Consider the following 12,594-nt stretch of genomic DNA (forward strand, 5'->3'; position numbering starts at 1 on the left):
CCAGAAATGGGTGGGTCTTAGGTATCTACACCAAATCCAGGGTCTCACACCAACAGTGTACCATATAGTTCCCCAAGCCAGGAGCGATTTCTGAGTGCATAGCCAGAAGTAACCCTGAGCATCACCAGGTGTGTCCCCCCCCACAAAAAAGAAAAAAAAAATAGAGAAGCGTATGCCTAAGCCTATTGAACTCTCTTTTGCCCTATTATGTCTTTTTAGTTGCTATGTTTGCCAAGTATACCTGTGTTTTGTCTACATACACTCACACACTTGGCTATCATTCTGGACCTTCGATCTGTGTGTGTGTGTGTGTGTGTGTGTGTGTGTGTGTGTGTGTGTGTGTGTGTGTGTGTGCGCGCGCGCGCCACACCCAGAAATGCTCAGGGGTTACTCCTGGCTCTGCACTCAGAAGTCACTCCTGGCAGTCTCAGGGGACTGTATGGAATGCCGGATCTGATCCGGGGTCCATCCTATATTGGATGTGTGCAAGGCAAAAGCCTTACAGCTGGTCCCAGGGCTACTTATTTTTGATAATTTTATTACTTTTTGGTTTTGGGACTATACCCAGTAATACTTAGGAGCTACTCCCGACTCATTGTTTGAGAGTCATTCCTGGTGGTATTTGGAGACCAGGCAATTTTAGGGATCCAAGCTTTTGTATGCAAAGTGTGTGCTTCAGCCCTTTAAATTATCTCTCCAAATGGATTAAAACATTTTTCTTTGGTGCCGGAGCAGTGGCACCAAATGCAAGGCATTTGCCTTGCACATAGTTGACCCAGAACAGACCACGGTTAGATCCCTGGCATCCCATAAGGTCCCCCGAGCCAGGAGCAATTTCTGAGCACATAGCCAGGAGTAACTTGAGCATTACCATGTGTGCCCCCCCCCCAATTTTTTTTACATTTTATTTGGGGCCACACTCAGCATCAGAGATTATTTCTGGCTCTGCACTCTACCTACCTACCTACCTACCTTTATCATCTACCTATCTGAGTTTTATAATTTGGGCCCAGAGGACTATTACTGTGGTGTTGGAGGACTGTGTTCAGGAAATTATGTACTACCGAATTTCTACATGTGAAGCATGTATTCTAGCTTTCTCAGCAATCCCCTTGGACTGAGTTATTTCTTTGCTGTGTTTTGTTTTGTTTTGTTTTGTTTTGTTTTGTTTTGATTGTTGGGGGGATTGGGAGGGAGCACTTGGGCCATGTTCAGACAAATGTGGTGCTGGGAATTAAACCAGGATGGTACCTTAAGCTCTATACTTTCTCCTCAAGTTTTGAATTTTTTTTTTTGGCCACACCCGATGACGCTCAGGGGTTACTCCTGGCTATGCGCTCAGAAATTGCTCCTGGCTCCGGGGACCATATGGGATGCTGGGGGATCCTAGGCTAGCATGCTAGCACAGGGCAGATGCCTTACAGCCTGTGCCACAGCTCCGACCCCAAGTTTTGAAATTTTTAAATATATCTTGAGGGGCTGGAGTGATAGCACAGTAGGTAGGGCTGGGCTTGATCCCTGGCATCCCAGAGCCTGCCATCCCTGAGCCTGCCAGAAGTGATTTCTAAGCATAGAGTCAGGAGTAATCCCTGAGTGCTTCTGGGTGTGGCTCAAAAATCAAAATATAAAATATATCTTGGGCCAGAGTGATAGCACAGTGATAGGACGTTTGCCTTGCACACGGCTGACCCAGGACATACCTCAATTTGATCCTGGTGTCCCATATAGTCCCCCAAGCCAGGATTTCTGAGCACATAGCCAGGAGTCACTGAGTGTGGCCCAAAAAGACCAAATAAATAAATTAATTAAAAATATATATGTGTCAGATGTATGGTGTATGAACACTTTCTTCTATTTTTGTTTGTTTGTTTGTTTGTTTGTTTTTGGGTCACACCTGCCAGAACTCAGGGATTACTCCTGGCTCTAGGCTCAGAAATCGCTCCTGGCAGGCTCAAGGGACCATATGGGACGCTGGTATACAAACCACCAACCTTCTGCATGCAAGACGAACACCCCAGGAGTGATCCATGAACATAGAATCAGGAAGGAATAAGCCCTGAACACGGCCAGATGTTGTCGTCTAAAAACAAGACAAACAGGTCAAGACCTGGCAGACATGATGAGTCTGTGCTCCCCCAAAATTCTGGGTATATCTAATTTTCATACTTGAGTTTCATGCACTTGCTTTCCACATTTCAATTTGAGCCTTGTTGACACCAGTGCCAGCAGAGGTGAAATGAGGTAGAAATAGGCCAATTCTTCTGTGTTCACCCTCTCCTGCATTGAGGGCAGAAATGGAAATAAGGAAGATCCTCTTAAAAAAATGTGACGGGCCCGGAGAGATAGCACAGCGGTGTTTGCCTTGCAAGCAGCTGATCCAGGACCAAAGGTGGTTGGTTCGAATCCCGGTGTCCCATAGGGTCCCCCGTGCCTGCCAGGAGCTATTTCTGAGCAGATAGCCAGGAGTAAACCCTGAGCACTGCCAGGTGTGACTCAACCCCCCCCCCCAAATGTGACAAGGCCGGAGCGGTGGCTCAAGTGGTAGGTCTTTTGCCTTGCACGCGCCTAACCTAGGAGGGACCACAGCTTGATCCTCCGGCGTTCCATATGGTCCCCCAAGCCAGGAGCAATTTCTGAGTGCATAGCCATGAGTAAACTCTGAGCATCACCAGGTGTGGCCCAAAAAGAAAAAAAAAAAAGTGGCTCCAGAGAAATCAATGAATGTTTGTAAGTCTCCCTAAAAGATTGTCGAGACTACCCCATTCAAACCCTTCTAATAAGTCTCTTGGTGGCCCTCTATTAAATATGAGTAGGGGATTGGACCAAGGAGATGGTACAGTGGTTGAGGCTTTTGCCTTGTTTGTGTCCTAACCCAGCTCAACTCCTGGCACATCAGGAATGACACAACTGGAGTAGCACCAGTGTAACCCCGTCCCACCCAAATACGAACAGGGAGCCAAGGTCCGACAGACATTTGAGGAAAGTCTCCAAAATTTCCACATATTCTATATACATTTTTAAAGGATTAATTAAAATATGCTAATGTGGCCCGACAAGATAGTATAGGTTATGGTAAGGTGCTTACCTTGAAAGTAGATGATCCTGGTTCAATCCCCGGCACCACGTACAGAATCCCCAAACAACAGGAGTGACCCCTGAGTACTGTTCCCAAATATATATGGAAGAGAGGCACTGGAGTGATACAGTACAGCAAGTAAGATGCTTGCCTTGCACACAGTCAACCGGGCTCTTATCACTGGCATCCCATATGGTGCCCAAGCACTGACTGCCAGCCATGTTGAAAAAAAAAAAGGTCTATATGTTTATTTCTGAACCGCCAATCTGGATTGTAGGTACATGTTTTGGAACATTTAGAACAAGGGTTCATTAAACTTTCTTTGTACTTTTTGAAGTTTGATTTTGTCACATATTACCTACTGGTAGTTTAAAATCTAATAATTGAGGCGCTGAGAGGACAGCTCAAAGAGCTGGGGCATAGACTTTACTTGCTAGAGTTTTCTTTTTCTTTCTTTCTTTTTTTTTTTTTTAAGATTTTTTTCAATTCAGTCCCCAAAAACTGCCAAGAGTAGCCCCAGAGCGTTGTCAGGCATGGTTGCAAAATAAAACATATAGTAGATAGATAGATGCATACATATACCTTTACATACAAATATCTATCTATATTAATTTTATTTTATTTATATTTTTTATTTTTTGGGCTACCTCCGGTGACACTCAGGGGTTCCTCCTGGCTATGCGCTCAGAAATTGCTCCTGGCTTGGGGGACCATATGGGACACCAGGGATTGAACTGCGGTCCATCCTAGGCTAACGTGTGCAAGGCAAATGCCCTACCACTTGCACCATCTCTCCAGTCCTAATTTCTGTGTGCAAGGCAAACGCCCTACTGCTGGTGCTATCGCTCTGGCCCCTCTATATTAATTTTTATATTAATTTTAAAGATAAGGGCTGGAGTGATAGCACAGCGGATAGGATGTTTGCCTTGCACATAGTTGACCCGGGACCAACCTGGGTTCAATCCTTGGTTTCCCATATGATCCCTCGAGCCTGCCAGGAGCAATTTCCGAGTGCAGTGTCAGGAGCAATCAGAGTGCCACTGGGTATGGCCCAACCTCCCCCCAAAATACCTTAAAAATAGAACCAGAAAAATAGTATAAAGAGTAATTGCTTTGAATATGGTCAACCCCGTAATAACCCTTGAGCATTGCCTAGTGTGTTACCTTCCCTCCAAAACAGTTATGGTGGTTGGCATAAATTTGGAGAACCAATTGGTATGGTTTGGCATAGAAAGTTGGCACATTACTATTGCTATTGTATCTGGAGGGCTGCAGCACTGTACACAGTCCACTACACACTGCCAGGTCTCCCATATGTGACCTAAAAACAAAAAAAGCAATGTGGCAACCCATGTAAAACATGTGGCACACAGTGGGTAGTTTCCCTTATCTCTAGGCAGGCTAACACTGCACTTGGCCAAAGGCCTCCATGTGGGATTATTTTTGTTTTGTTTTTGGTTTTTGGCCACACCTAGCAATGCTCAGGGGTGACTCCTGGTTCTGAGCCCAGGAATCACTTCTGACTGGGCCAGGAGACCATATGGGATGCTGGGGACCTGGTCAGCCACATGCAAAGCAAGTGTACTATGGCTCTGACCCCTAGGCCTCGGGTTTTGAACAGCTGATTGCAAAGATCAGTACAGGTCCTTTTGCCCCTATTCCATACTGCATCCCCAAAAGCTCCTAATTAGAAGGCTTTTTTTTGTTTGTTTTCGGGCCACACCCGATGACGCTCAGGGCTACTCCTGACCATGCGCTCAGAAATCACTCCTGGCTTGGGGGACCACATGGGACACTGGGGGAATGAACCTAGGTCAGTCTTAGGCTAGCCCTAAGGCAAGGCAGACAACTTGAGGCAGACATACACCTAGGCTTACAGCTTGCTTGTGCCACTGCCAACCTCCTAATTAGAAGGCTTTCTACTTTCGTTTTCTATTTTGTTACAAACCCTGTTGAATTTGGGGGCTACTTCTAGTGTAATGCTCACGGTGTCTTGAATTGAATTTGTATTTTATGGAGGTTCTCCATACAAAATGTATGCTTCAGCCCTTTGAAACCTCACCTTTTACTGTTGAGGGACAGCCAAGACCTTTGACATTAATTACTAGTTTGGTCAGGTTTGACTCATGTGGAGAGAGCAAGCTCATGAGACAGTGTAGGAATAACCCAGCCCCCTTCTATGGCAATCTCTCTCTCTTTTATTTTTTTAATAATATCTTTATTTAAGCACCATGATTTTTTTTGGGAGGGGGCCACACCCGGTGACGCTCAGGGGTTATTCCTGGCTCTACGCTCAGAAATCACTTCTAGCTTGGGGGACCATATGGGACACCAAGGGATCGAATCACAGTCCGTCCTAGGTCAGCGCATCCAAGGCAAATGCCCTACTGTTTGTGCCACCACTCGGCCCCTAAGCACCATGATTACAAATATTTCTTTGGTAGAGTTTGTCATAATATGCCAATTTCTAAGTCAGTTGTTAGATAAGGAAAAACGTAGACAATCTTTGTGAGGCCAGAGTGTGATACAGCTCCTGTTCATTTCCAAGGACTCAGTCATCGACTTTACCCCCTGTATCTCCATCTTTGATCTAAATTTGAGGTGTTCAAAGTACTGCTGCATAAATGGGATGGGCAGGAAGAGAATCCTCCGTGAGAGGCCTCTTTCTGCCCTAAGTTCCTGCACTCCTATTTCCAGGGGTCATGTATGCCCGTTTCTGCTGCTGCAGTCCTCCAGATACAATAGCAATAGCAATGTGCTAATTTTCCATGCCATACCAATTGGCTCCCCCAATTTTTTTTTTTTTTTTTTTTGGTTTTTGGGCCACACCCGGCGGTGCTCAGGGGTTACTCCTGGCTCTCTGCTCAGAAATAGTTCCTGGCAGGCACGGGGGACCATATGGAACACTGGGATTTGAACCAACCACCTTTGGTCCTGCAAGGCAAACACCGCTGTGCTATCTCTCCGGGCCCATGGTTTGGTTTTTGGGTCATACCCGGAAACCATAGGATTTCCTGAGTACCACCAGGAGTACCCGTAAACACTCGGGGGTTACTCCTGACTGTGCTCAGAAGTCGATCCTGGCAGTTTCAGGGGACCATATGGGATGCTGGGATTTGAACTGGGGTCCATCCTGTGTTGTCCTTGTGCAAGGCAAACGCCTTACTGTGGTGCAATTGCTCTGGCTCCATACAATAAATAATTTCTTAGCTGGTGCTAGTAGGGGACTCCCTTACTTATAGCTCCTTCCTTCTTCCTTTCTTCCTCCCCCCTTTTTATTTATTTATCTTGGTGGCACACCCAGCAATGCTCAGGATTCATTCCTGGCTCTGGGCTCAGAGGGCACCATATAGGATGCGGGGACCCAGGAATGACCTACTTTCCTTCCTTTCTTCCCTCTCCCTCTCCTTCCTCTCTTTCTTACCTCCCTCCTTCCTTTCATGCAAAGCTTGCACTTTGCTTTGATCCCTAGCCCTAGCCCCTGTTTTATACCCAAACACCGATTTCAACATGAAAGCTTAGAATTTAGCATCTCTCAGAAAGGAAGTTGAGACATCTCAGTACCAACCAACAGCTGGGTCAGAGACCCTCACACAAGCTGCTTTTTTCTTCTTTTTTCACAGGCTGAGCTATCTGATTTTCTGTTTCTGTGTCAGCACACAAGTACCAGAGAAGTGTCAGCCCCTGGGGAGAGGAAGGGAGCTGAGAGCAGCACACCTAAGAGTCCCTCACCCACCACTTGGCTCCAGGCTCACTCACCTCCCCCAGACAGCTGGGAAATGACACCTTTGGTAACTGAGTCAAGCTTCAGGCTTTGGTGGGGAGGAGGTGGAATACCTGGGGGAGGTTGACAGCAGGAGGCCTTGGGCAGCCTTGGTGGTAAGGGGAAAAATGTGTGTGTGGTGTGTGTATGTGTGTGTGTGTGTGTGCTAACTAGTGTGTGTGTGTGTGTGTGTGTGTGTGTGTGTGCTAACTAGTTTATCTGGCCTCCCTACCATCTTGACAGCAGGAGGCCTTGGGCAGCCTTGGTGGTAAGGGGAAAAATGTGGTGTGTGTGTGTGTGTGTGTGTGTGTGTGTGTGTGTGTGTGTGTGTGTGTGTGCGCGCGCGCGCTAACTAGTTCATCTGGTCTCCCTACCATATTGTCCTGTCCTCCTTGCAGTCTGCTAAGACAAAGCAAGGTGTCTTGTGTGTAGCGCCTTAGAGAACCACTCAAGGCCCAGTCAAGGGCGCTTCATTTCTTCCTGCCACGTCCCAGATCCAGATGTGTGTGTGTGTGTGTGTGTGTGTGCTAACTAGTTTATCTGGCCTCCCTACCATCTTGTCTTGTTCTCCTTGCAGTCTGCTAAGACAAGCAAGGTGTTTTGTGTGTAGCGCCATTGGAGAACCACTCAAGGCCCAGTCAAGGGCGCTTCATTTCTTCCTGCCACGTCCCAGATCCAGATGTTTATTGGATGTCTACATGTGGATTCTCTTTGAAAGAATCCAGAGAGGAGTCAGTCAGTCAGTTAGTCAGGTAATGCCCAAGGAGGTCGAGTCCCATCCAGGAGGCCAAAATCTGCAGGCAAGTGGGTCACACGTAGGCCATGCATGGGGACAGACATGGATGGCGAGGCCCCTCAAAAAAGGAGAAAGTGGGGTGCAAGATCTCTGGTCATCACATGAGAGTCACCCCACTTGCAGCCTGAGTTGGGGGGGTGCATGATCTCTGGAGTCATCGCACGGGGTCACCCCACTCGCAGCCCGACTTGGGGTGCAAGCAAGGGCGTGAGGCAGAGACAGACATTGCCTCAGCCCCTTTTTCCTCAGCCTCCCCAAAAAAATCTGTCAGGGGGGCCGGGGTGGGGTGCCCTGAGGAGAGGCTGAACCCCTCAATTCCTCGCCTGGCTCGCTCCCCTCCTGAACCCCACCTCGGCCAGTGGCAAGCGTCCACAGGGGCGCTGTGAGGCGCGGGCGGTGTGTGAGGAACACCGACAGCCGCGCCCCGCCCCCGAGGAGGAGTTAGCCACGCCCATCTCTAGAAACGCCCAATCAGAAGCCAGCACCGGAGGAGGCAGCCACGCCCCCCGGACAGGCCGACCAATCAAGCGCCAGCGGCTCGCCCCGCCCCTCCCGCAGTGCCCGGATGTGGCTGACGCGCGGCCGCCATCTTGCCGACCGGGGCAGCCAGCGAGCGCCAGTCAGCCGTCGCCGCCATCACTGCCCGTCGTCCCCGCCATGTAAGTCGCTCGCCTTCGCCCCGGCGTCGCCTCCTCCCGGCGTGCAGGGCGCCCGGGTGCGCCGGGCTCAGTCAGGGCGAGAGGCAGAGCGAGCTTGAGGGTGGGGGAAGGGAAAGCTCAGGTGACAGGCGGGGAAACTGAGGCACGAGGGGGAGGGGAGGGCTCGCATGCAGGTCAAGGTCAAGCCCGCCGACGGACGACGGGAGGCGAGCTCGGAGGGGGCATGACGGACTGGCGGGCTGACTGACGGACGCACTGACAGGCGGATGGGCGGAGCCCCGGGCCCCCAAGTCCGCCATCCGCACCCCATCGTCGTCCCCACCCGTCCCCGTCTCCCGCAGGTCGGCCACAGCTGCCACCGCCCCCCCTCCGGCCGCCCCGGCTGGGGAGGGGGGTCCCCCCGCACCCCCGCCCAACCTCACCAGCAACAGGAGGCTGCAGCAGACCCAGGCCCAGGTGGATGAGGTGAGTGGGGGACTCGGGAAGGTCCCGAAAAGCAAACCCGCGTGTGAGTACGGATTTGGGGGGTGTCCATCTTGGGTGGGGTGCATGGCAGGGCCCTTTGGAGTCGTGGGGCCATTGCAGCCAGGCCCCAACCCTATCAGAATAGCCCTGGCCTTGGTAGCCTGGGGGAGCTTCGGATGGTGTAAGGTAGGTACTGGCGCAGCCTTATGCTTCTAGGGGGTTGTTACCACCCCACCCCGTGAGAGTGTGTCTTTTGGGGGTGCCCATCTAGGGTGGGGTGCATGGCAGTGGCCTTTTGAGTCATGGAGCCCTTGGAACCAGGCCCCAACCCTATTAGCAGGCACTCAGAGTAGCCCTGGGGTGTTTAGTCAGTCGGCCTTGCTAGTCCGGGGGTGCTTCGGATGATGTAGGGAAGCACTGGCACAGCCTTGTACATCTCGGGGGTTGCTACTACCGCACCCCGGTTGTTATTCGAGCTTCTGAATTGACCGCACATATGGATTTGCTCAACACTCCCCCGAGGGGTGCACTTAGACCCAAGCCCAAGTGGATGAGGTGAGTGAATGAATCAGTAAGGTCAAAAGCAAACCCGTGTGAGTATGGATTTTGGGGGGTGTCCATCTTGGGTGGGGTGCATGGCAGAGCCCTTTTGAGTCATAGGGCCATTGCATCCAGGCCCCAACTCTGTTATCAGGCACTCAGAATAGCCCTGGGGTGTTCAGTCAGTCTGCCTTGCTAGTCTGGGGGTGCTTCGGATAGTGTAAGGTAAGTATTGACGCAGCCTTATACATCTAGGGGGTTGCTACTACCCCACCCCGTGTGAGTGTGTTGGGTGTATGGTAGAGCCCTTTTGAGTCATGGGGCTATTGCTACCAGGCCCCAACCCTATTATCAGGCACTCAGAATAGCCCTGGGGTGTTCAGTCAGTCGGCCTTGCTAGTCTGGGGGTGCTTCTGATGGTGTAGGTAGGCACTGGTGCAGCCTTATACATCCAAGGGGTTGCTACCCCACCCCGGCAGTTATTATTTGAGCTTCCAGACTCACTGCAGGTTTTATGTATTATGTATGTGCACACACTCCCCTGAGGGGTTCACTTAGGTGTGTTCTGTATGTGTCCTTTGCATGTTAGCATGTTAGCTAGCAGGTGCATGTTCCTTAGGGTGGGTCTCCAGGATAGAGTTCTCTCTCTTGGGGTGGATCCTTTGTACACCCCTTGTCTCATGAACCCCCTCCTCCAGGTGGTGGACATCATGAGAGTGAACGTGGACAAGGTCCTGGAACGAGACCAGAAGCTGTCAGAGCTGGATGATCGCGCTGACGCTCTCCAGGCGGGGGCCTCCCAGTTCGAAACGAGTGCAGCCAAGCTCAAGCGTAAATACTGGTGGAAAAACCTCAAGGTGGGTATGGGAGCAGCTCCGACAGACAGGAGGGAGGAGGACTGGGAATGAACAGGGCTGTTGTTGGTTCGTCTCTCTCACTCTCTCCTCTCTCTCTCTCCACCCTCCAGATGATGATCATCTTGGGTGTGATTTGCGCCATTATCCTCATCATCATCATCGGTGAGTAGGGCAGGAGTGGCTTGGGCCCTTTCACTAGATAGATTTCCCCTTCGATTTCTGGCTTTTGAAGATCATAACCAGTTTTCACTGTTCAGTTCAGAACCTATAACTGCTTCTGGCAGTTTCATTTAGAACCCCCAAACCTTGATGTTTGGTTGGCACGTGCGTTCTGGGCAATTTGTTAAGATTTTGGAAACAGGAATTCTACCCTTGGGGCCGTAGAACCCAGTTTGGGAATACTGGAATTGGGGAGTGGGAGAATAGGAAATGCCCAAGCCAACCCCTAAAGAACTTGTGGTCTCAGGCTCGAGGGTTGATGAGCTATTCTCCCAAGATTATACCATGGAGTTGAAGAGACCTGAGAACCCAGTTGTCTGTTTCCCTTATTTTATTGAGGAGAGAGTCTGAGACCCAAGGGGTGGAAGGGTTTTCCCACAGCGGTGTGTGTGTGGGGAGGAACTGGGTGGGGCCTGACCTGCTACTTTCTCTTTCTCTTTCTTCCTTCTTCTTCCTTCTCTTTTCCTTTCTACAGTTTACTTCAGCTCTTAAACCCCTGAGGAGCCTGCCCTGCCCAGAGAAGGGCCTCTCCCCCATCCCAAGCTGCTCCTCCACCTCTCAGCCATATCTTCCAGTCCTTCCCCTCCGGATCCGTGTGTGTGTGTCCGTGTGTGTGTCCCTGTAAATAGCCAGCTGTTATTTATACATATATAATATATATATTTGGTCTGTTTGTAGTTTTATTACTAGAAGATTTTTCCGGTTGTCCTGAACACTCCTTCCTGAGGTTCCCCATCACAATCTTCCTCTTCCTTTCTCCCCTTTCCCTCTTCTCCTGCCCAGAAGTCCCTTCATTTGCATTTGCTATGCAATAGTCCTCCTTTCTCTCCTTCCCTTGGATTTAACTAATTCTTTTTCCCATCCTGGCTTTCCCCACACCCATACCTCAAACCCCTACCAAAAAAAAAAGTAAGACAAAAAGCAACTGTCCAGGCCTCCTAGGTGCATCTTTGCATCACTGGAAGGCTCTGAGACTGACCTCAGAATCCCAAGGTATTCTGGGAGCTTCCAGCTTGTTAATTAGCATTCGTTTTGCATTTGACTGTACTTTTTGGTTATCTTTTTTGTTGCTGTCACTCTTCAATGTTTTATTGTTTTATTTAATTTTTTTTTATTAGAATTAGCACCCATTGGTCCTAGTTTTTATACTTTGATTTGCATGACATTCATTGGAGGTGACGGGAAGCGGAAGGTTTCGGGCAGTCCTCTATTCTGATCCCCAGAATCCTTCTCTCTTATCACCTCTAGTCCAGTTTGCCTTCCTTACCCCCATTTTCCGAACCTCTCGTTATCCCCCTTTCCCTCCCCCCAGCTGGTGTGTAAGTGTCTTGGAGTTCAGTGTGTTATGATGGACCAATAATTCTGCCATTTGGAGTCTCTTCCCCACATTCCTGCTCCCCAGTTTTCATGTGGGGCGCTCAACTGACATTCCCAGGAGGTTTCCCTCTCTCCCATCTGCCTAGTCTGCCTCCTCCTCCTCCCACCAGGAGAGTTGGGGGGTTGGCCACAGTCGGATCTCTCTTGGGAGAGGTGGCTACCAGTGTGTGTAGAGTCATCACTGCCTTGGGGCGGAGTGGGGCAGGGCAGAGAATCCCCCCAGATCTTGCCTGAAATCCCCTCTGACCTATCCCTGCTGGGAATTGGACTGTAAATCCTACTCCCCAATTCGGGGGGTATTGCTCCCATCACTGCCCAGCTCCTTTGACTGCCCCCTGAGTTCTGGGGGATACTAGTCACTGCCAATGTGTGTTTGGGACTTGATGGAAAATGGAGATGCTTGCCTTCTCTCTAGGGCCGTGGAGCCCAGAGAGAGCTGTCTCCTCAGCTAAAGTGATAGAGGAAGCATCTGATGTATTTTTCAATGGCACAATTTTAGGGGTCTGAGGGTGCAGTTCCTTAAACCTACCACTGGAGGGGATCCCCTAAATTATTTTTCCCCTCACACTCAAAAGATTTCTGTGTGGAGGGGAGCAGGGAGATCTAAGCTGTGGTGTTAAAAGGGTAGGAAGAGATGCTGGGGTGGGGGTGCTGTGTTCTAGACCCCCCCATATGATCCCAGTGTCCCCTGCCCTCCTTCCCTCACCCCATGCCCCCAGTTCTGTGGCGCATCCAGATTGTGAAAATGTACAATAAATGTGTAATGAGTAATACAAGTGTTGTCTAAGGTGTTTTTTTAACCGGTGGGAAGAATATTGGATTTACCAATAGCATTGGAGGGT

The 12,594-nt window shown here is 50.0% G+C and overlaps 1 protein-coding gene across 1 annotated transcript; it reads left to right on the top strand.

Annotated features, from left to right (window-relative positions):
• The first annotated feature begins 8,130 nt into the window (after window positions 1–8,130).
• Window positions 8,131–12,528, top strand: VAMP2 (vesicle associated membrane protein 2). Its single transcript, XM_049766197.1, has 5 exons — window positions 8,131–8,294; window positions 8,636–8,759; window positions 9,998–10,156; window positions 10,267–10,318; window positions 10,851–12,528. Coding segments are annotated over exons 1-5 (354 nt in total). The 5' UTR covers window positions 8,131–8,292; the 3' UTR covers window positions 10,868–12,528.
• The last annotated feature ends 66 nt before the right edge of the window (window positions 12,529–12,594 follow it).

The sequence above is a fragment of the Suncus etruscus genome, chromosome 20 (genome assembly GCF_024139225.1).
Source record: "Suncus etruscus isolate mSunEtr1 chromosome 20, mSunEtr1.pri.cur, whole genome shotgun sequence".
Classification (NCBI taxonomy): domain Eukaryota; kingdom Metazoa; phylum Chordata; class Mammalia; order Eulipotyphla; family Soricidae; genus Suncus; species Suncus etruscus.

What these genes read in the sequence shown, in the direction of transcription:
- VAMP2 (XM_049766197.1), top strand. An exon ending in CCCAGGCCCAGGTGGATGAG is followed by an intron (nt 8,760 to 9,997) that starts GTGAGTGGGGGA and finishes CCCCTCCTCCAG; the next exon opens with GTGGTGGACATCATGAGAGT. An exon ending in ACTGGTGGAAAAACCTCAAG is followed by an intron (nt 10,157 to 10,266) that starts GTGGGTATGGGA and finishes TCCACCCTCCAG; the next exon opens with ATGATGATCATCTTGGGTGT.